Source organism: Pogona vitticeps, chromosome 8 (genome assembly GCF_051106095.1).
Source record: "Pogona vitticeps strain Pit_001003342236 chromosome 8, PviZW2.1, whole genome shotgun sequence".
NCBI classification, from domain to species: Eukaryota; Metazoa; Chordata; class Lepidosauria; order Squamata; family Agamidae; genus Pogona; species Pogona vitticeps.
Genome location: NC_135790.1, coordinates 1,491,991 through 1,513,418, shown reverse-complemented (window position 1 = coordinate 1,513,418; position 21,428 = coordinate 1,491,991). Strand labels below are relative to the sequence as shown.

Here is a 21,428-nt window from a genome sequence, read left to right as displayed (position 1 = left end):
GCTCTAAAGGCTCCAAGCCTACTTTTAAAGGTAGATCACATGGAAATGCTGAAGAGCAGAAAGATCCAGGCGACCAGCTGATTTTTCTATCATGGCATCAAAACATAAATGTACAATAAAGTAAAATCAGGCTCTCGTGTAGCCTTTAAGGGTTGGTTTTGTTCCTCACACTGTGTTTCTGGAACTCAGGTAGCAGCTCAAGAGAACCCTTTTTCTCCAGCTCAGTAAACAGATACCATATTTTGAAAGAAATAAAAAAATGTTATATGTCTCCTGCTTTGGGCTGGGCTGTTTTGGGCCATGGTGGCTTGAAGGGGCTCGGTTGCCATCTTTTCTTTTGCTTAAAACAAAATAATGCTGATGTAGGAAACTGCTGCAAGATAAATTCCTTGCGTGCAAGAATCATAGGAGCAATAGGAGAAAAATCATCCTCAGATCTCGTGGTTTTCAGGAATCTCAAACCCACAGATGCGACATAGATATTGTAATCCTTGTCTCTTAAGTGGAATGGTTTCCGCTGGGGAACAACAGGACTAAATAAAGTTATTTCCAGCTGCTTGATACCAGAGTTGAATCTTCAGCGCTGGGGTATCGCCTTTCTCAACCTTTCCAGGCCCTAGATTTTGAGTCGCCCCAAATGCTCCAAGCGGAAGATAGGCCAATAAAAATTTTATCCTTACCCGGGATTGCATGTGGTCTGTGCATCCGCACTCGCGTGACATCTGGTTAAAAAATCGGAAACTCTAAAAGTTAGGTCTCTCGCGTTCGTATGATTTCTGTAACATGCATCTAGGCTTGAAAAGCTGGGAAAGTGTACAAGATGAAGATGCAACAATTATTTGGTCGAATTCAAGCAGCTGGAAAGGTGGTGGAAGGAAAGAAAACAGAGCCCCCCACTTTCCCCTGTTTGTTTCGTTCTGGGCTTTGGTGTTTTTTTTGTTTTGTTTTGTTTTTTGCTCTGGAAGCAAAATGATTATGATGTTGCCAACTTAATAAGGATTGTTTAGGTCAGAGGGGTGATGAGGCGATGACTCCATAGCTGGAAACCAGCAATGATTTCTGGCAGTTTTCTAATCCAAAATTATGGCCGTGGCTCTTTGGCTGCAAAAAATTGTTTTCTATCTTAATTATTGGTAAGAAAAACAAAGAAGCCTTGTGACTAAAGCAGAAGGGTTTCTCTCTCTCTCTCTCTCTCTCTCTCTTAACTTTCTTTTAAAAAGTTCTAAATCCGAGGTTATTGATGCTGTGGCTAGTATCCTGAAATGAACTTTCCTGGAAGCTGTGGTTCAGTTGCTGGGCTCTGACCAGAGGAGGACGGCTCCTGACAGCTGTCCCGGACGGCTTGTGGCCTGCCAGGCAGAAGGGACTCGCCCCAGCCGTGGCTGGTGGTCCGTTGCGGGCTTGATAAACTTCCTGATTTTGCTGACTATTTGAATTAGGGAAACTCGTGGAGCTCTTAAAGCCCCAGCAGCCTCCGAGATCTGGCTTGTGGGGCTGCCTTGACCTTGGTCTGAATATTAAACCAGAAAAAGGCTAGGCTAAACCGACGGAGGACCCAAATGACATGCGTTGCTGGATGCTCAAGAGTGTCTCCCCCCCCCAGGACAGGATGATGGCTGGACCGTGTCTTGCAGGAGAACGCTGGAAGGCATGGCCGAGGGAGCGGGACGAGACGCCTCCTCTCTCTCTCTCTCTCTCTGCCCAGGGCGAAGGCACCTGAACCGAGGACGCTTCCCATGTCCTGCAATTTCCACCTCCGCCCAAGAACCACCCAGTTGGCGACTTAGCAGATCAGAAGAAGGTCCCTGTTTTACACGCACATCCCCAGCACAACAGGAACCGATTCCAGGCCAAAGGCGTCTTTTCAGCATATCGTTGAATTCGAAGAACAATCTTTTATGGTGTGCGAAACATTTCAGAGGAAACAAATGTGGACAGTTTCACCAATAGCAGGACTCGGGGCACGAACGAGAAGGCCTGAAGTGTTGATACGTTGTGTGGACGCCTTCCGGCCCGCACCTGTGCCTGTGTGGGCTCCCAGGCATGTTGTGAGCGGCCAGGCGTGGGCTGGGAGATAGTGTGTAGGACTAGGGCTTGGGAGTCCTGGGTTCGAGTCCCGGCTCCTGGGGTGGCAAAGGTAAACCTCTTTTCGGACCTCTCGCACGCCTCGGCAGCTCCGTATTGTCCAGAGTCACTCAGCAGCAGCTCGACAGCAAACGAGAGGTGCAGGAAGGTGTGCCACGAATGGATCCCCCCTCTCCCAGTGAAGGGGGCACAGGCCGGTCTTTCTTCCACACGCAACGGCCAGCACTCCTGGTCCTCCTTCCTTTGGAGCGGAGCGCTGATCCTGACGTCTTCCCTCTCAGGGGGTTTTCCTCTCTCAGGAGCCCCGTCGGCACTTTTCACATGGATCCTTCCTCTCCTGGGACGGTTGGGGACTCTTCTCCAACGACGACGTCTGTTTTTGTTTTGTTTTTGTTTTTTAATTGCGAGAGGCTCTGCCTTCTGGCTCGCTGGCATCACTTGCTCGGAGATTTAAAGGGCTGAGGAGGCTTTTAAGGCCCTGCGGAGAATGCCTTAAGCTTTGGAATTTCCTGTTGTGCATCAGGCAGAAACAAAGCCAGGAGAGGAGGGAAGAGAGAGAGATGGAGAGCGAGAGCAAGAAACGCTGAAAGAAAATATTTGGGTGGCTTTCTTCCCAGTTTTCAAGTTAAAAAAAAACCCAAAAAGAAAAAAACAAGAATCCTTCCAGAAACCTTCATGCAGGAAGACAGAGTTGTCTTGGCAGAGGCCTGCAGCTTTATCTCGAGTGTAAAAGGCACAAGCCAAGAGAGGTTGAGCCTCCTCCTCCTCGGTGCAAAACACTCTTCTCTTGGTGCTTTCTTAAAAGATTTGTGGCTGGGCTTTTCAGATGATTTACAGCCAAGGGTGCTAACGAGATGCAGCGAAGGTGCCTCCTCTCAGGTCTTCCAGCGGTCAGGAGGGATACAGGTGGGAGAAGCTGGGTTGTCTCTTCCCTTCTGAAAAAGTCCTACTTGGCCTTTTTCCCTTTTTTTTTTAATTAAGCAAAGTGTGCTGCTTGTATCCTTCCCCACAGAGGTTAAAGCACTCTCTGGGCAAGTTCTGGATCATCAAATCAGGCTTCTGTCAAGGAGGCCCCATGGGGGAATCGAACTCCCAACCTCTGGCTCTGCAGGCAAACGCCTAAACCACTGAGCCATCCAGCAGGGTGCCCTGTGTCATGGTCGGACCACCACCTGATAAAATGCAACTTCTAGGTGGCACACACACACACACACACCCCATGGGGAGCAGGGATCTATTAAAATCCCCCCCCCCTTTGCAGGCTGTTGGATCCTGTTGGTTTCCAAGATGTAATGCGGGAATAACCGGCTGAGATAGTTGGCACCCCCGTTGAAGCTCTGGTGGATGGTTGATGTACCTAAACGCCCCTTCGTTGCCAAACACACCCAGCTGCTTGGTATAACCAGCAGCTACGTGTGATGAAGCGAAATAGGAGGAGGCTAGAGAGCGTTTGGAGATGGGACCCAACGGAACACCTACTCCGCTAAAGTGAAGGCCACAAGACAATCTTGCTTCATGTACTGGAATAGCAAAGCTCGTGACCATCAGGCTGAACTTTTTCGTATTGTGCACGATCTGTCCGGGATTGGTCACATCTAACAAGAACTGCACCAAAGCCAAGAATCCTTTTGGTCTTTGTCTTTGCATAAGGTTTGCCATGGCTAATTGTGGCTAATTAGCAAGGCATCAGGGTGCACTTTCGTCACATGCGTAGTCATGCACTCAATTACTCAACTGAGATACATTCTGGTCCCTCATCAATTAGCCCCAGAAAGTTACACAACTCTTAGGTGAACACCAGTATGTTTCTGGCCAAAGTAAAGTAAAACAGAAATCTAAGCAGCAAGCAAGCAAACAAAAAAGATACAATAAATATGTTGGAGTCTCCCCTTGCTGGCTCAGAGGTGCAGCCCCACAGTGTGACGGCATGTCCTCGTTCCCCAGCAGGTCTTCTGCCTAGATCTGGGGCCAGTCTCGACTGAAGCCAGAAGCTCTGCACCTGAAGTTTCTCCTAGGGAAGGGCCTCTTTCCTTTGCAGCGCTCCTGAAGTCTCACTTTGCTTCCCTCCCCTCTCACCTCGATATTGTTCTTTCCATGGATCCGCTGAAGCTTCCTCACGCGAAGGTGAAAGTTGCAAAAATGTCTCCTTGGGTCACCACTTGCGGTTGCTCTTGAATCTCTGCTAAATGCCACAAAAGCTTTCATGGGGCGTCGTTGATGGTGGTTCTCCTTTCTTCTAGGAGGAAGACGATGACGGTCTTCCCAAGAAGAAGTGGCCAACGGTGGATGCCTCCTATTACGGCGGACGTGGGGTCGGGGGTATCAAGAGAATGGAGGTAAGTGAAACCCATTTCCCAGGCTGTTGGAAGTTCTTAACAGATCAAAGTGTGTTTTCACAGAGGACCTTTGAGAAGTGTGAGCTTCCCTCATTCATGTAAGAATTGTTGACCTTTTCCTAATGGTCAAAGAGAGCTTGCTGGTAATTATGGCTGTTAAACAGCATGAACTCAAAAGAGCAGCAACTAATCAAGACATTCATAAAATCTTGTTATTTATTGTGTCACAGAGAGAGAGAGTACAGGAAGAGAAAATAAAAGTAGACTTGCTTACAGAAGCTTCTAAAGTTGTCTTCCATGCCTGGGAGCTAGTTGGTAGCCATGATGGAGGAGATCCTGTGTCTGGTTACCCCCGTCGGGAAGAAAGCTCGGACAGTCAGTGAATGCAATGGATTTTTGTCCACTTTCTTTTCTCTCTCTCTCTCTTTTTAGGTTCGCTGGGGAGAAAAGGGTTCCACGGAAGAAGGTGCTAAGCTAGAGAAGGCCAAGAATGCCCGAGTCAAGATGCCGGAGCAGGAATATGAATTCCCAGAGCCCAGGAACCTCGGGAACAACATGAGGAAGTCCACTTCGCCACCCAAGTGGTACTCACCCATTAAGGTACATATCTGAAAGGTTCTCTCCTCCATTCCTTCACCTGCTGCTCAGAGGATGGGAGGGGAGAGGATATATTCTCCAGCTGGAAAGGAGCGGACTGGTGGGGGTGGTAGTGGTGGTACCGGCTTTCCTTGCGTGGAGCCCAGGACACCAGTAGGACTTACCCACCACTGCTCTGTGACGTGGCCCTCTCTTTCACCATGTGGTCAGCCACTAACCCCAGACCAGAACTAATCCAGTTGCACTGCACGGTGGAAATGAGCTTCATTCTCCTCTGCATGTTACTGAAATTCTGGTGCAGATCTGGACTCTCTGTCTCTACCGTTGGCAACTGTAAAAGTTACAGCTCTCTGCCCGCTGAACAGATGTATTTAATAGCTCCCAGCTGTACCTTAGCACCGTTCTTACTAGCGCAAAGGGACCCCCTGCTGGTGCAGAAATTATTCCTTCCGTTTGTTTCTGCTTAGAACCGTAAGAGCAAAAACACCTTTGGGTTGAGGTAGAGCCCTTGGCTGAGATAGAATGCATGGGGTGCATGCAGTGGACCCAGTTCAACCACTAAAATCAACAGATGGACATGGGAAAAATAAAATATCTCTGCCTGAAACCTCGGCAGCCTGGATTGTCAAAGGTATTTTGGTGGGTTCCTATTCTTTTGTGGAACTGAAAAAAAACACCACGTTGGCATGTCTTACTCTGTTTGTGAGCACTGCTGGGTAAAATCGTAGCCTGCCTCCTCCTGCCTCCTGTCCACTCCAGAAATGAAAAACAGGCAGCAAGCATGCAGCGTTCCAGCACATGATTTGAGCTTAGGCTGCATGCCTGTCCTTGGGGAAGATCTCTGTCTGCTTTCAAGGGACAGGAAGATTTAGGAAGCATGGAAGCATAAGTCCCTGCCATGCCCGTGTCATCTTTTGGATTCCCCAAACTCATCTGCAGACTTCTGAAGTCCAGATTTGCATGTTGAACTGTCGCCCGGTGTAAATCGGAGATGGATAAAAATGGCTCTCGTTGCCAACTTCAAAAAAGAAAGAAAAAAAAAGAAACAGGAGAAAAAACAACAACACTCCCCAGAGTCTGGGAGACCTTTGGCTCTCGTGGTTCATTCCATCATTGTTAGCTAACGGTATATTCATCATCCCGCAAATGTATGAATTGAGGCCTGGCGTCTATAGACTTGCTGAAATCTTTCGGCTAGCAGTAAGGCTGCAGAGATGCATTTGCAATGTTTCGGTGACAGCTGTGCTAAAAATACCAATATTCTGGGCCAATAAAAGCAGGATTGGATAGTCTGGATAAGTAATGTAAACAAATTATCCTTGTATCGTTTTCTTAGCATTGTATTATTTATTTTTCTTCTGCCAAGCATGGGAAAGGGTGAGGCGCCCTACCAGTACCTTTCCTTTGAGCACTCAATGTCTTGTCCACCCAAACGTTGGGTTACTAAGATTCAAGCATAGATTCCCAACATGAGGACTAGAAACATGGCCTTTGATGGGGCAAGAAAAGATTGAGATTGTCAGGAAGCCAGATTCTTTGCCCAGGGGCACACTTTTTGCATTGCCTGCCCAGGTTTCGCGGACATAGCCCCTTAGGTGGGGTCTAAGGAGGACTTCCCAGGGGCCAAGGCCCTGGGGGGGGATCCAGGGCATGCATGCAAGCAATGCTTAAGAGTGCAACAGAAATGCCCCCTCCTGCAAGACAGGGAATTTTCTGCTTATGTTCAGTGCATGCTCTCCAGACCAGATTGATGTAAGCTAATGTCGTTTCTGGTATTGAAATGAAAACACTTTCTAGGGCAAAATCTTGTCTTAAAATGAAGCACAGTGGATCTGCTTGAAGAACTCCAGCGTGCTTTCTGCCAGCTGAACAGAGCACAGGCAGGACATGCCCACCTTGCAAAATATTGGGGGTGAAGCCCCACAACAGGCAGCTTCATTCTAGCAGCAGCCTTCACCCTGGTCTCTAAGCCGGTGTTTTGATTTGTACAGAGATGAATTCTGTTGCTCTTCTTATTCCGAGTTAAGAATTCTGGAGTCAGGCTCTTGCAGAATTCCAAGTTTCTCTCTCCTTCTTTCTCTCTTTCAAAACCCCACCTCACACAGGCGGAGGTATCAGACCAACCCTTGAGCTCCGGGTTGGGGTTTTCTGGGGCACAGGGTCGCAACCTGACAACTCGGGCTTATCCCTCCTCTGACAAGCCAGGGAACACAACCCAGAACCAACCACAGGTCATTTCTCTGGCTTCTCAGGGAAGACACAAGCCAAATTGCTGGACTTGGCTCTCACGATGAGCGAACCATGAGGGATCGCTGCAGTTTTCTTTCTTGGGGCAGTGCCTACCAGGACACCGATTTCTGACGAACCCTAAGACATGAGCGGCTGGTTCCTCCAAGACTGAGCGACTGGCCGGAGGGATTCGAGGCACCGCGAAGCTGGCAAGACGCTGTTTCCTGTCATCGAAGGACAGCCTTCCATTCATGAAACCCTGCAGGGTCTGTCCACAAAAACCAGTGTGCTCCCCAGAGGGAGGCTGGTGCTCACGTTTGTGTCTGCTCACCACATGCACGTTTTTTCTCCCCCTACGCCGTGCAAGCGTGCCCTGCAAATGAGCTCCAGGCTTCTTGTTTAAGTTGTCTTTCCAACACAGCTGTATCTGGGGAAGGCTTGAAATGCCAGCAAGAGGTGTCGGGACCTTGGCCAAGAGAAGGATTACAGGGTGCTCTTGGTAGGTTTGTGCCACAACCCTCCCATGGGCTGCCTGAGGTCCTTGCAAAGGGTTAGGGTCTGAGTACATCAGAAAAGGTCCCTTTGCTGGGAGCCGTCTCCCTTTCCGTGATCCTCCCATCTATGTAGGATCGGCTCTAGCCTGGCCCCGGAAAAAGAGGAGCCCAGAAAGGTCCATCCTGGGCATGGATTGGGGTTAGGATGAATCGCTGTGACTGCTGGGAAAGAGCTCACACCAGACTGCGCTACACGAGATCCAAAAGGCAAGCGGTTCCCCCGTCGAATCATACCCTTGGTTTGCCTCCAAGCTCCCTCGGGATAGCTCTCTGTGCCTCGCTCCAAGTTCTGTTTCAATGACTTTATGTTTGTTGGTTGTCAGAGAGGTGTGGTTGTGTTAGTCTGTTTTGCCAACAAGAAAGACTAAACATCAGCAACAACCCAGCGGAAAAGGAGAGTGGCAACTTGAAAACTAGCAAACTTGTTTCAGAGTCAGCTTTTCCTGCCTACAGTCCCACTTTTTCAGACCCCCTCCCCATCCCCTGGCACGTTCTGTCTTTGGCGTCTTGGGATCCACCGTGGCAGGTTTCATTCTGAAAAGTAGCACCTACAAGCCTCTGTCTCACCTGTCGTGTTTCTGGACCTCTCGAAGACTCTCGCCAGCCCCTGGAGGAAACTGAACCGTTGGGTCTTCGTTGGTCTTTCTTTGGGCAAATCTTTTCTCAGAATTTTACTAAGGGGACGACTCATTGGCAACGAGCCGGGACTGGAAAGAGAACCTCAATATTCAGAGGTAGTCTCTCTCTGCTTACCTTCTTGTTGGGGGTGGGTGGGTTGGGGCATCTCTTGAGTAAAGGATCCCGAATTAGGAATTGTTGGCCTTGATCTTGCAGGATTTCTCCCCGTTTGTATGCCAACTGCCTTGCTAAGTCAGTAGCTAAGCAATATTTATTTCTTTTACCAGGGAAAACTGGATGCCCTCTGGGTTCTGCTGAGGAAGGGCTACGACCGAGTATCTGTGATGCGGCCACAGCCAGGAGACAAGGTACACTTCTCTCCCTCTCTCTTTCTCTCTCTTTTCCACAAGTTGTTCTGCAGATGCTTCCCAGAGCAGGGCATGAAAACCCCTGCTCCTTGAGGCCGAGTCGGTCCACTGGGGGTGATCTGCCTCCTTTCCCCACCTCCTGCCGGAAGCTCCACCGCCTCATATTTTGGGGGCTTCCCCCGTGTTCCTCCTGCCTTCCCCTTGTGAAGAAAAGTGGCCGCTTAGAGAGGCCTGCAGATCCCTCTGTCAGTGGGCTGGGCTGATGAGTTTTCTCCTGTCAGGGTCTCAATCCCATAAAGGGCCCAAAGAAGTTTGTGGAAATTTGGCTCCGTCATATTTAAAAACCACGATACACGCCGGGTTACTGAAAGCGTCGCTTGGAACATTTGCTAACACTGGCACCAACTGTTGTTTGGAAATCGGCTTCATGGGGCAGGGTCTGCTGAATTCTTGGGTGGCGGGCGGCTCCTTTGAGGAAGGAGAGAGATTCCTGTTTCTCTAACTTTACCTGTGAAAGCTGGGAACGATCCCCGCGCAGCACCGACACAGCTGGACGGGTGAGGTAACAGGCACTGTCTTGGGCTGTAGAAATGCAGCCACCTTGGAAGGGGGTGGGAAAGCGCCGGCAATTATTTATTAGCAAGCAGTGTTTCTGGATAGCGAGGGGAAACTTAGGAGGAACTTCTCTCCCCTCCGTAATGTCTAAAGTGCGCCATTACTTTGGTCCAGATGTCACCTCTAGTCAAGGCTATATTATTTATTAGGCTGAAGCTTAGGGGGCCCTGTCAATTTTTCTGGCTGAGGCGTCCTAGGGATCCACTGGTTAAAACACTACATGTACATATATATGTACATTAATTTATATATACATATATATATACATATACATGTTTATGTACATTAACACCATATTGCTTACTGGTTCCTTTTTTATCCATATCTCGATTCCAGTAAATTAGAATTCATTGATTCTCTTATATAACCTCTATTAATAAGATAATCAATTTCTTCCTTATTGCAGTGAAACAAATGGTCTCTTATATTAAAACAAGTATCCATAAATAATATATAAACAATAACAATTTCATTCACTTCGAAATGTTACAGTATTGAGTAATTCTACCCCTCCGGAGGAGCTTTCCTGAAGAGTTCTACTCGTGCAGTAAAAACAGTTTCAAAATGGGGAATGGTATCCCTCAGGAGACCATCCAAAGGGATCCAGGGCTATGGACTGCCGTCTCATCGCTACCACACCAAGGAAAATATATTTTTGGTTTCTTGCCTGGATTCCTTTGTGTTCGGCTCATCTCCTGTCCTCCCACCCCTCATTTTTCTCCCGTTTCCCTTCTTCTCACCATGAGGCAATAGAGTCTCGGGTCTGTCAAAAGGCTGAGCTCCTTGTCCATAACAGGCTTCCTACTCTCTATCTGGATGCTGTCCAAGAAATTTCTGCATCTCCGGGGGGTCGGGGGTGACGTGGAAAAAGCCCCAGCTCTGCCGCCGGCTCCCCTTGTCTCCCAGGCACCTAGACACAAATATTTCCAGCTCTGCCATTAATCATACGATTTTTAAAGACATCAAGTATGAAGCGGCTGGTGGTTATGAAAGAACGAGCGTGCACACATGCGCACACCAGCTGGGGCACCTTCAAAGGGAAACCTGCAAGAGCTTCAAAGGTGCCACAAAAATGCCGGCTCCCTTTAAATGCACGACCCGTGTGCCATGCAGGCCACGACGTGAAGTTTCCATCGATGTAAACCCAACCGATGTCAAGAGCCGTAACCCTTTTGTGCCGGGAGAGGGCCTGAGGCAGGTCTGGAGACCTCCACGCCTCGGAAAAGCAGAGATCACATTTCCCTGCCGGGTGTGTGTGTGTGTGTGTGTGGAGAGAAAAAAACTCCAATCCTCCAGGTGCCCATAAATTTCCTTTTTATAGGAGCAAGCCTGCAGCCATGTAACCCTTTTAGCTGTGAAAACAGGCGGCCTCGTGTGTGAAGAATTGGGTGCGGGTGAAGGCGGCCTGCAGGCCTGTTTTCCAAGCAGAGGCAACAGCTTGATAAAGCTTATGAAGGCTTTAGCAAGGCACACGTGGATGCGATCATTTTCTCTGGGACGTAAGGAAATAAACCCTTCTGGATTAAACCAAAGCACACCTGAGTCAGCCTTCCGTGTCCAGCACTAAGGATCAGTCCAAGGACATGGTGACTATCATCCTCCTTGCTAGTTTGGGAGGCCCTGCGTCTCCTGTTCGGATGAATATTGCCTCCGTCTCTCATGGCTATAATAGCAAAGACTCAGAGGAGCATCCGGAATGTTGAACAAGTTGCCTTTTTTATTGCTTGTCATGCTGGCTTTATCAAAACTGCCTCTCTCCATGTTCCTGACCTTCACGTGCAGCCTTAGTTTTGCAGTTCTTGAAGGAATAATTTATAATGATTCCCATTCTTTTCTTTTTTTTTTCACCTAAGGCTGTGGTCGACCTTTCGCTTTCATACAATCCCAGCATAACTTGGAGACTTTACTTGGTTGAACTCCAGTCCCCAGAATCGGTCAGCTGTAGTACTTTCCTGGCAGTGGTAGTTCCCCCACAGGAACTTTTTTCTAAGGGCTCCTTCCTCAGGCAGAAGGTAGAATGGAAGCAGGGCCCTAATGGGTAGAAGAAACTTAAGAAGGAAGCCAACCAGCGAGCAAGTTCAGAGGAAGGCAACAAGGAGGGTCAGGGGGCTGGGAACCAAGCCCTATAAGGAGGGAAGACTGGAGGAACTGGGCAGGTTTAGCCTTGAGAGAAGAAGACGGAGGGGAAATAGGAGAGCACTTTACAAAGACTTCTGCCTTTCCATCCATAATGAAAATCGGCAGCCCCTCTGGACAGCAGGGGAGCAGATTTGGGTGGTGGCTTTTAGAGGGGAAGGTATTTGTGCCGTCAGAAAGACTAGCTTTTTAAAAACCCTAGGCGAGGGTGTCTGTGGAGGGTGATGGCAATCCTGCACCAGTTGTGTTGACTGTGGAGTATAGGTGCTGTAGTCCATCAGAACTGGAAAATCCCAGCTTGTGCAAGGCTGCAAATGTAGAGGATTCTTGCACGATTCCTGTGGAAGAGGCAGTAACATGGCTTCCGTTTAAATTGATTCGTCATTCCTTATTTGTTGTGTGGTTGTTGTTGGTTTTTTTATGGCTCCTTTAAAAAGAGCTTGGAAGCTGCTTCTGTTGCCTTGACGTCTGGAGGGCATCAGCATTTCTCTAGTCTTTTTTTAAAAAAACAGCTCTTGACATTTTACTTATTGCAAGGAAAAAGGCAAAGCGGGCTCCCTGGGTGACTCCTGTAGAACATTTGGACGAGCAAAAGAGACGGTGGCGTCTCCCTTTCCCCCAGTGTCCAACCTGGAAGTGGGCTGGCGAGGGTTACCAACCCGCCCGGCTGCTTCCAGTCATCCTCCTGGGGAGGGACAGGGGGGGGAATCAGGTCACCAGGGAGCCTTGCGGCCTCCCCCCTCGCAGGAGGCAGAGCTGTGGTTTGCAGCTTCTCCTGCAATCATGAGGTTGTTTTTGTAATTTGAGAGACTAAGATCTGAGGAGGTGGGTGTTTTCCCCACCCCAGACTTTAAGCAAGGAGTGCCCCCCCAAATATAGTCCAGTTCCCCCCCCCCCGCCACCCTATATAACACATTCAGTAAGAGGATTGAAGGGTGGGGGTTAATTAGAGTGGCGCCCACTTGCGTTATTTTATAAGTGCACCTCACATTTCCATTATAAACACTGTTTTTTCAGGAATTTACTAGCCAACCATAAAAATGTGTTTCAACTCAAAGTATGGCCGTAAGGGACTCTTTAAGGTTCTCGGGAATCTACGTTTAATTCCACCCCCACCCCCACCCCCACCCCCGCTGCTTAATTTTTGTTTGTCTGGTTGTTTTTTGTGAATGGGTTTCATCTTGACAACACATCCTGGTGTGAAGACGAAGCCCAGAGGAAGCTTCAGTGCTTAATTACTCTTGTGAACCCATAGCAGTTGGTCTGCTTAGCATTCAGAATCTAGGCCATGGAGCCCACTTTGCCCAACACATGCCTCTTATACCATCTTATTCACCCTTTTCTTTTACCTGGAATGCTTTGAGATTCACTCGTATTTTTTTTTAAAAAAGCTGTGTTGAAAGAATACAATATAGCGATATCTCTTGCAGCAACAAATAAGGAGTTACAGTAACAGGGGTGATAGAACAACCCGTGATCTTTGCAGAATAGCCTTCTGATATGAATAATTATCACAATTAAATCTCCAACAGATTTCTGCTTCCTACAGATTTTGCCCTGTCAGGCTTCACAGCTGCAGGGAACACCTAAGACTCAGCATAACTTACTCAGAAAAAATACAAATTTTTGAGCATCTCTTCAAAGCCACAAAGGCTTGAACCTCCAAGTGCTTTAACCCGAAAGTCATGATGCTTACATGTTGATGTGTAAGTTGTTGTCATGCGCTGTCAAGCGGCTTCTGACGTATGGAGACTCTATGAAGGAGCGCTCTCCCAAATGTCAGCAGCCTGGCTCAGCTCTTGCGAACCCAACCCTGTGGCTTCTTTTAGGCAGTCATTCCATCTTGTATTTGGTCCTCCTGTTTTCCTGCTGCTTTCAGCTTTGCCCAGCGTGATTGTCTTTTCCAGAGAATCCTGACTTCTGAGGTGCCCGAAGTAGGGCAGCCTCAGCGTCAACATTTTTGCCTCCTGAGAAAGTTCAGGCTTGATTTGATCTAGGACCCACTGGTTGGTCTTTCTGGCAGTCCAGGGTATCTGCAAAGTTCGCCTCCAGCACCACATTTCAAACGAATCTTTACAAGTGCAGCTTTGGGGGTGAAATGCAGTAGTTTAAAATGGAAATACGCTAGGGTGCTTTTGTACCATTGTGAGGGAGTGAGAGGATGACCGGTGTGCTTGCTCGGTCTGGTGACAGCTTTTTATTTATTTATTTTCTTTTATTTATTATTAGATTTTTATCCCGCCCTTCTAGACTGCGTCTGCTCAGCTTTGGCTGGACAACTTTAAGGCCTCTACTTATTCCTCAGTTTTGGGGGCTCTCTGTGTTTAAAAGAGGAGGGATCCAGTTATGTATTCAGACCCAATGTCCATGAAACCTCTGCTAGTCTTTACAGTTCCCTCAAAGTGGGTGCTTATGGGATGTTTTAGCCAGAAATCTAACCGGGCCCCCTTTAGCACAGGGGGAGGGAGCATTCTGGCTGCAGGACCAACCTTATAAGGGAGAAGAACCGAGAATATGAGGAAAGAACAGATTGGTTTGGGAGAGCCAAATGTTTCTGTTTCAATCCTGGCCTAAAACCCACTTTTCTTCTAGTAAAGAAGTTATTAAAGTCCAAGTTTAGCATAAACTTTACGTCATAACCTATAAAAAGTGCATTGTTATTAGCAAAGGCCTTTATGCCATGAAAATATTCTGAAATATTTATTAGGATTAAAGCAAACAGCGGGAAGGAATAGGGGTGTCCTCAAACCCACATGCAGGAATTAGAGCCTGCTGTGCATGCGCAGAATCTGACTTTATTCCGAGGATTTATTGGTTCCTAGGAAGAATATTTGAGGAGCAGAGGGGCCATTCTGTAAATTAATGACTGTAAGGTAGAGGTTTTAACTTCTAAATTATTTCTCTGCATGTGCACACCATTAAATGAAATTATTAGGAGGCTGGTTTACTGTCTGAACTAGAATTCTGTCTGTGTCTGTGTGTATGTATATAGACCCACAGTGAATATAAGCCACAACCTATACCTCAGAGGCCTCAACTTTGCTAAAATACACCTTGCAGTTAATAATCACAATGTTTAAGGAGTTATATTTAAAGTATTTAGTACTGAATTGGGTGAGACCTTTCCATTTTCTCTTTTTAAAAATTATATTCGTTGGCGGAAAGCGTATGAGCAGGTTCCGCCTGAGTAGTGAGAATCAAATGACTATCAGTGGTGGACTGCCACTGATTAAAGACTTATTTTTTCCAATTCCGGGTGCCTGTGACTTCATCTCATTGTGTGTGAGCTGCCGTCACCCTGAAACTAAAAAAGAAGTCTTTAATCAGTGACCATCTGCAGCTGATAATAACCCCATCATTCCCATTGTGTAGGCAGAGCCACCCAACAGGATCTGGGCCATAGTTTACCAGAGTTTGCCCGAAACTATGAAGTTTTTGTTTTTGTAAATGTAAGCAGCAATACTTAGAACATAAGCATACAAAGGGAAAACTATTTATAAGAGCCAAAGGTTGTCTGTATTTTATATTATGATTTAGGTTATTATTTAGGATTAGATGGGAGACTGGTCCACTAGCACCAAGCTGGACCAATCTCCCAGGGAAGAAGGGAGAGGTTCCTGTGAATCTCAAATATTTTTCCAGCAATATCAGTCATGTTGCTGTTGTATTGCTGCACGGCCTTATGCCAAATTATTCCATGGGTCTACTTAGCTTAGAAGTTCTCAGAGTTGGGTCCTGGGGTGTTCTTGGACCCCCAGATGGCAACTGACTGGGTTGGCTGCTTTGCTAGGGATTCTGGGAATTTTAGTGCCAGAACATCTGGGAGACCCAAATTAGGAGCCACTCCTCCTGCAAGGGCAACACCGAGTGGCAGCGATGGCTGTCCAGGTTCTGGGCAGAATCCTTTCTTCACCCTACCTGGAGATGCAGGGGTCGGGTGGCAAGTGGCTCTCTCTATAGAGCAGGTGCGGGACGGGTCCGCAGTAGCTCCTGCACTTAAAACACCAGACTTTGGTCCATTTGGGCCATGGCTCCAATTCCAGCTCATTCCAGCTTCTTACATGGACAACAGGGGTGGTTCCCTGAAGTGTTCCAACAGGGAATTTCCCGGCTCCCCCTGAGGATGCCAGGGATTGGACCCGAGGCCTTTTCCCGGAAAAGCACCTGCTCTAGAACTCAACTTCATCCTTTTTGTTAAGTAGACCTCAGTGGTCCCCAACTTTGGGCCTCCAGAGGTTCTTGGACTTCAGCTCCCAGAAATCCTGGCCATCAGAGGTGGTGGTGAAGGCTTCTGGGAGTTGAAGTCCAAGAACATCTGGAGGCCCAAGGTTGGAGACCACAGAAGTAGAGAACACAACAAGGATCTTTTGAAAGGAAGAGACCCCCTCTGTTCAGCTTACAGCTCTGTGTTTCCTAGTAACGTATTTTCAGGGTTTCAGAGGACTTCTTTCCAGATCTCCTGAAGCTGAAAGTGAGACTCCCTTCTGTAGACAAAGCATAGGCGTTGCCTTCCAGAAGGTCACCCTGGGGGAGGGGTATTTCTGGTGGTAGCAAGTCCCATTAGCCCTTCGCTCCACCTCAGTCCCTATGATGCCCGCCCCTCCATCTAGGACGGTCACTATCCACTGTGTTGATGCTTCTGCAGAGTTTGGAAACAGAGTCCCTTTCCACTCGTCTTGATGTCAACATCTCTTTCATACAAGCCTGGGAAATTCACTCCAGACATTCATTTTTTTCCCTGGAACTTTGCAGCGTCCCACTAGTAAATTTCTTCTCTAGCTTTTTGGGATGATGGTGAGCCAAAAAACCAAAAAAAAAAGAGCTGGGAGTGATGATCCCTTTCTGTATTTCTGAGAAATGGCAGGGCATCCACCTCTTAAGCAACAACAGGCCAGTGACTGGAATATCACCAAGCAGCTTCATAATCTGCCTTAATTTTAGTAAGTTTGGTTCCTCAAAAACATCTTTCAAAATTACCTTTATATGTAAAAAGCACTTGAATAGCGTGACATTGGTTTTACTGGCTGGGAATAGTGGGAGTTAGGGCTCTGGAGGGCACTAGTTTTAGGAATTAAACCATGTTTTAAGGAAGAAATGTATTTGTAAGTAGCAAAGAGTGCCAGAGGCACCTGCCCTACTAGAGTTTTGTTCTGTCAGGTAAGGAGAGAAGCCAAGGCATTTGAAGTTTCTTCATAACATAATTTCTATCAATACAGACATGTAGAGAGCATAAACAGAAGGCAAACAACCAACAGGGAGCTTTTCTGTCTGCATGTCCGATATCCAAAAAGAACGAGTCTTGAAAGCCCCAGCCTTCAGCTAATCCTCTCCTCCCCTTTCTTTTTCTAGCCCCATTCCCTCTGGCTTATGTGCACACGTGTGCACATGTGTAAAACTGTGTTGGTAGGGCTGCAAAGCTGATCCTTTTGCCAGGCCGCCAAGTTACATGGCTTCTCGCAACCCAACTGTACACATGGGATGCAGGCAAGCTTTCATGCCTACACCACTACATGCAGAGGCTTTCTCCCGTCCCATCAGCCACTCTGGAAAGCTTTTGATCTTGGTTCCTAAGGATTGACTTTGAAGCAATTCCACAGCTGTGGCTTCCCCTTGGACAAGGTGCGAAAAGATTCCCAGCCGGGGGTCTCCTGTAAGTCCTTCCTTCACAGATTGGTCATTCCCAAGGGGGAAACCCCCTCTAATGACAGGAGTGCACATTTCCATCAGTGTCTATGGAGAAAGCCCATTCGAATTTCTCCTGCAAAACCTCTTGCATTCACAAACTAGCACTTCCTTTCCTCCCCAAATGAGCCCAAGCAGTATCTTCTCTCCGTACAAGTCATTCTTGGACCAGATCCTAAAACAGCAAACAACCAGAAGCTCTCCCCGAACCGTTGAGAATGTGGGATTAGCACCCATGCCTTGGTTTAATTTGTTTTTCCCCAAAAGGATCTAGGCTCTGAACTTTTCAGATTTCTTTCTTCATTTATATTATTCTTCTGCTCACTGTTGTACACGGTTGTTAATTCCCTGCATGATGTACTTTGAGGAACACATCGCAAATGATCCAATGGACGTTCGTCAGCGGTGGAACCGAACCTTTGCATGCAGAAGGGCCCAAAGGCAAGTCGTGGCCTCTTGGGAGCCACCTTGGTTGCCCTTATCGGGAGAAAGGCAGCCTATGAATAAATCCTGGTTGGCCAGGATTTCTGGGAGTTGTTGTCCAGGAACATCTGGAGACCCAGGGTTGGGAACCACTGCCCAAGGATCTTTCTCCCCATGTTCTGTGCTTTATGCACATGCCAAATGCACCAGCTATGTACGTTCTGCTCTGCTGGAAAAGCATCCAATGTTCTTTCCTCTGGTTTGCTCTCCAGATGTCTACCTGCTTAGTTGCACGGAACAGTGACTCCCATTGTACCCCTAACCATTCACTGGCTCCTGGATTCTCCGTTGTGATGTATTCGCTGGGTGGGGAAATGCAAAGAATTTCATATGCCCTGGGATCTAAATTCACCCAGGAAAGTATCTCCCATAAGTATTATATTGGAAGCCGGGATTGTAAAAAATTGTGAAATAATTATTTTTGTTGATCTGGCTGGATCAAAATTCTTTGCATTTCCCCACCCAATGAATATATATAGAGAGAGGTGATTTTAAGCATATTTATTTCTGGCTGAGCTTCCTTGGCTGTTGCCTCCTTTTATTATTAAAAAAAGAGAGAGAAAGAACCTAAATAATAAAATAAATACAGTCAGAATCATAGTTTAACACTGTTTGAGCAGCCAAGACCGAGGGAGAGTTGCATGCCATGTCGGTCCAGGACGCAAGCAAACTCTGGGAACTGGTTTCTTGGAAAAAAAGGCAAAAAGAAAAACAAAACACACAAGATTGAATTATGGATTCTGAAGGCCTGGAAATGCACAGATGAGTTTTTCTGTGTTTTCCTTTGGACAGTGGACAAAATTCTAGAACATCAAGAGAACATAGGACAAAAATTCCAAGGCCTGACCAAGATCTGCTTCCTGTCCACGTCTCCTGAGGCGGCTTCATTTTTTTCTCAAGGCTTTTCAGTGGAGTCTCTCAGCCTCAGCATTGCTAGGAAAGGGTTGCTTTGCTGGGAGCAATCTCCCTCCAGCCCCCCCCCCCCCAAAAGGAGCAGCCGTACCAGACACAGGACTTGAAGGAGGAGGTCAATGAGCTGGGCATGTTCAAGAGAGAGCAGGAGACTGGAAATCAAGCCCTGGGATGGAGGACTGAAAGAGATGGAGGGAAGAGAGGACAGCCCTCTTCAGATACTCGAGAGGGCTGTCCTACAGAGGAGGGGCAGGATCTGTTCTCGATCATCATCCCAGAGTGCAGGACACACAACCATGGGCTCAAGTTAAAGGAAGCCAGATTTAGGTTGAATATCAGAGGGAAATTTTCTTAACTGTACGACAATGGAACCCATTACTTTGAAAGATGGTGAGCACTCCCAACACTGGAGAGATTCAAGAGAGGAGACAGATATCCTTTGATTTGGATTCCTGCTTCATGCAGGGGGTTAGACTTGATGGCCTTATGGGCCCCTTCCAACTCCATGATTCTAGGATTCTGCTGGACCCCCCCCCCCAAAAAAATTCAACTTGTGTATGGATCAGGGTTGAGCTGGATCATCTAATGCCCGTGGCAAGATGGGCTCTGTTGGAAATGGCTCACACCATACTGCTTCCAAAGCCATCCAGAACGGGAGCTATTTCTCCATCCGGTTGCCCCCATGGATTGGCAGCCTTCTTTTCTTGCATGGGTTAGGTGTGTTCAGTACTTGAGGCGTGTAGCCAGAAATGCCTTGCCCGCCTCGTCCACCTGTCTTTCTTTCTTGTCTTTACAACCCGTTCTTCTCACTCCCTCTTCTCTCTTACAAAATGGCCGCGAGATCCCGTGCTTTCGTTCCTTGAGCAATCCGTGGTGGAGGGGTATTTAGAGCAGCCTGGTGCCACATGGTTTTTCCTGTCCATCGTCTAAGTACATCTAGAATGTACCTACTTGAGATGAGACGTTTAGGGCTTCTAAACTTCCTGGTGTGGACATGTGTTGCTCCGCACAATGGGCTTTTCTAGCCGGGGTGTGTGCAAACCACAGGATTCAGTCCAGGCCCTTATTTGGTGGCCTGGGAAACAACCCCATTTAGCTTGATCTGATCGGGATCCTTCTTGGGCCTGAATTCAGATCTGCCCAGCTGTTAGTAGGGCAGCTTCTTTGGCAATGAGCGAGTGGACCCACTTTCCTCACTGGGAAGCAGAAGCTGATGTCCCTTAAAAGTTGCGAGGGACCTTTTCATCTTCGGCAAACTCCTTAGAAAGGACACTGCCTGGGCTTTTGGCCTCTCTTCCTGGGGCGTGGGGTGGAGACCGGGTGGGGGAAATGGAATGTATTTCTTCCTGAGGCGCTGTGTGTGATTTGTGGCCCACAGGCTGTGCAAATGCAAAGAGGTCAGTTCATCAGCATAAAACTGAGACATAACTGATGGCTGGCCGGCCAGCCCAGCCCAGCGCAGCCCAGCCTAGGTGGGATGATTGAGGAATAAGCACCAGTGATTTCAGAGATGTGCTTGGATCAGAGAACAGGGGGTGGGTCTCTGAGCGCCTGCTAAAGCCATGAGGTCATAGCTGGGGTTTGGTGGTCTTCGCATCCCACCCATCCCAGCAGGGCCTTCCCCGTCCCTGAGGCTGCTTGGTCCTGCGCGGCTTTTGGGAAAGGCCAGAAAGGCAGAAGGGAAGGAGCTTTTCTGCAGGGGCAGTAGACGTTTCACCGACATTGACCGTGTTGTCCTTTGCGGCCAAGTGAGGGTCATACAGAGGGCTAAACCTGACAAGATGTTCCCTCCCTGAATGCATTTCAATGGTTTAGTTGAGTCACTAAAAGCAAAAGCGTGCTGCTTATAGACCTCCTCGTAGCACTTGAAGGACTTAAACCTGGGCAGTTCACAGTTCAATTATGCAGGCTACAAACTGCACCTTCCACCTGCCAGCAAGCTGGGCATGCGACTGGAGGTGGGTCTGGGCCCCCTTGTATGAAGGATTGATCCTTCCCCCCCCCCCTTTGCTGTTGGCTCCTCAGGAGGAGAGAACATGAGCGCCCATGAGAAACCTCCCCGGGGTCCGAAAGCCTGTGAGCCCCTGCCCCTCCACCCTGGCCTGCTGCCCTTGTGCTCACTCAGAACCAGCCCTGGGAAAACTGGGAACGCTGGAGGCATTCGATACCGTATGACCTTTCTGACTGGTTTGGACCTTTTCTTTTGTCTTCCAGGGTCGGTGCATCAACTTCACCAGAGTGAAGACTTCTCAGGCGCCACCAAAGTACCCGCTCAACAATGCCTACCACCCTCCCTCTCCGCCCCCGGCCCCCATTTACAACCCTCCACCCCCTGCCCCTGTCTATACCCCACCACCCCCCAGCTCCCCAACGCCTCCCACCCCCTCTCCGCCTTCCACGTTGCCTCCGCTCCCGCCTCCTCCTCACGCTCCACCCCCCAACCGGGCCCCGCCCCCTTCACGCCCCCCGCCCCGCCCTTCCGTCTAGAAAGGCCCCAACTCCCTCCCTCCCCCTACTCTCTCCCTCCCTCCCTCCCTCCCTATCTCTCTCTCTCAGAAGCATTTCTCAAGCCAGTCTTGCACCCGGAGGGGACACCACGGAGGGGGACCCTCTTTGCAGCCCTCCCAGGGGAGCAACGAGCCAACCACGTCTTAACGGGGAAGTGAGTCCCAATGCCTCCCGTGGACTGGGATGCTGAATGGCTTGGCCAGTTACGAAGGAAGCTCTGCCTTTTATCCCTTCGTTAAACAACCCATAGGGAAGGAATGAAATACATGGGAAAAAGTTGGAGCCACCAAGCGCAGGTCACCAAG

At 48.4% G+C, this 21,428-nt stretch overlaps 1 protein-coding gene across 2 annotated transcripts in view; it reads left to right on the top strand.

Annotated features, from left to right (window-relative positions):
- The window catches only part of ANTXR1 (ANTXR cell adhesion molecule 1), a 95,327-nt gene extending 74,164 nt beyond the window's left edge, over nucleotides 1-21,163 (top strand). Inside the window, exons 15-18 of one of the 2 annotated variants that reach the window (XM_072978885.2) lie at nucleotides 4,326-4,421; nucleotides 4,854-5,021; nucleotides 8,707-8,787; nucleotides 20,830-21,163. In XM_072978885.2, coding sequence (XP_072834986.2) covers nucleotides 4,326-4,421; nucleotides 4,854-5,021; nucleotides 8,707-8,787; nucleotides 20,830-21,102 — 618 coding nt within the window. In that variant the 3' untranslated portion in view covers nucleotides 21,103-21,163. The remainder of the gene's footprint in view (nucleotides 1-4,325; nucleotides 4,422-4,853; nucleotides 5,022-8,706; nucleotides 8,788-20,829) is intronic. The other variant, XM_072978886.2, reaches the window with a different exon arrangement.
- Nucleotides 21,164-21,428: the final 265 nt, after the last annotated feature.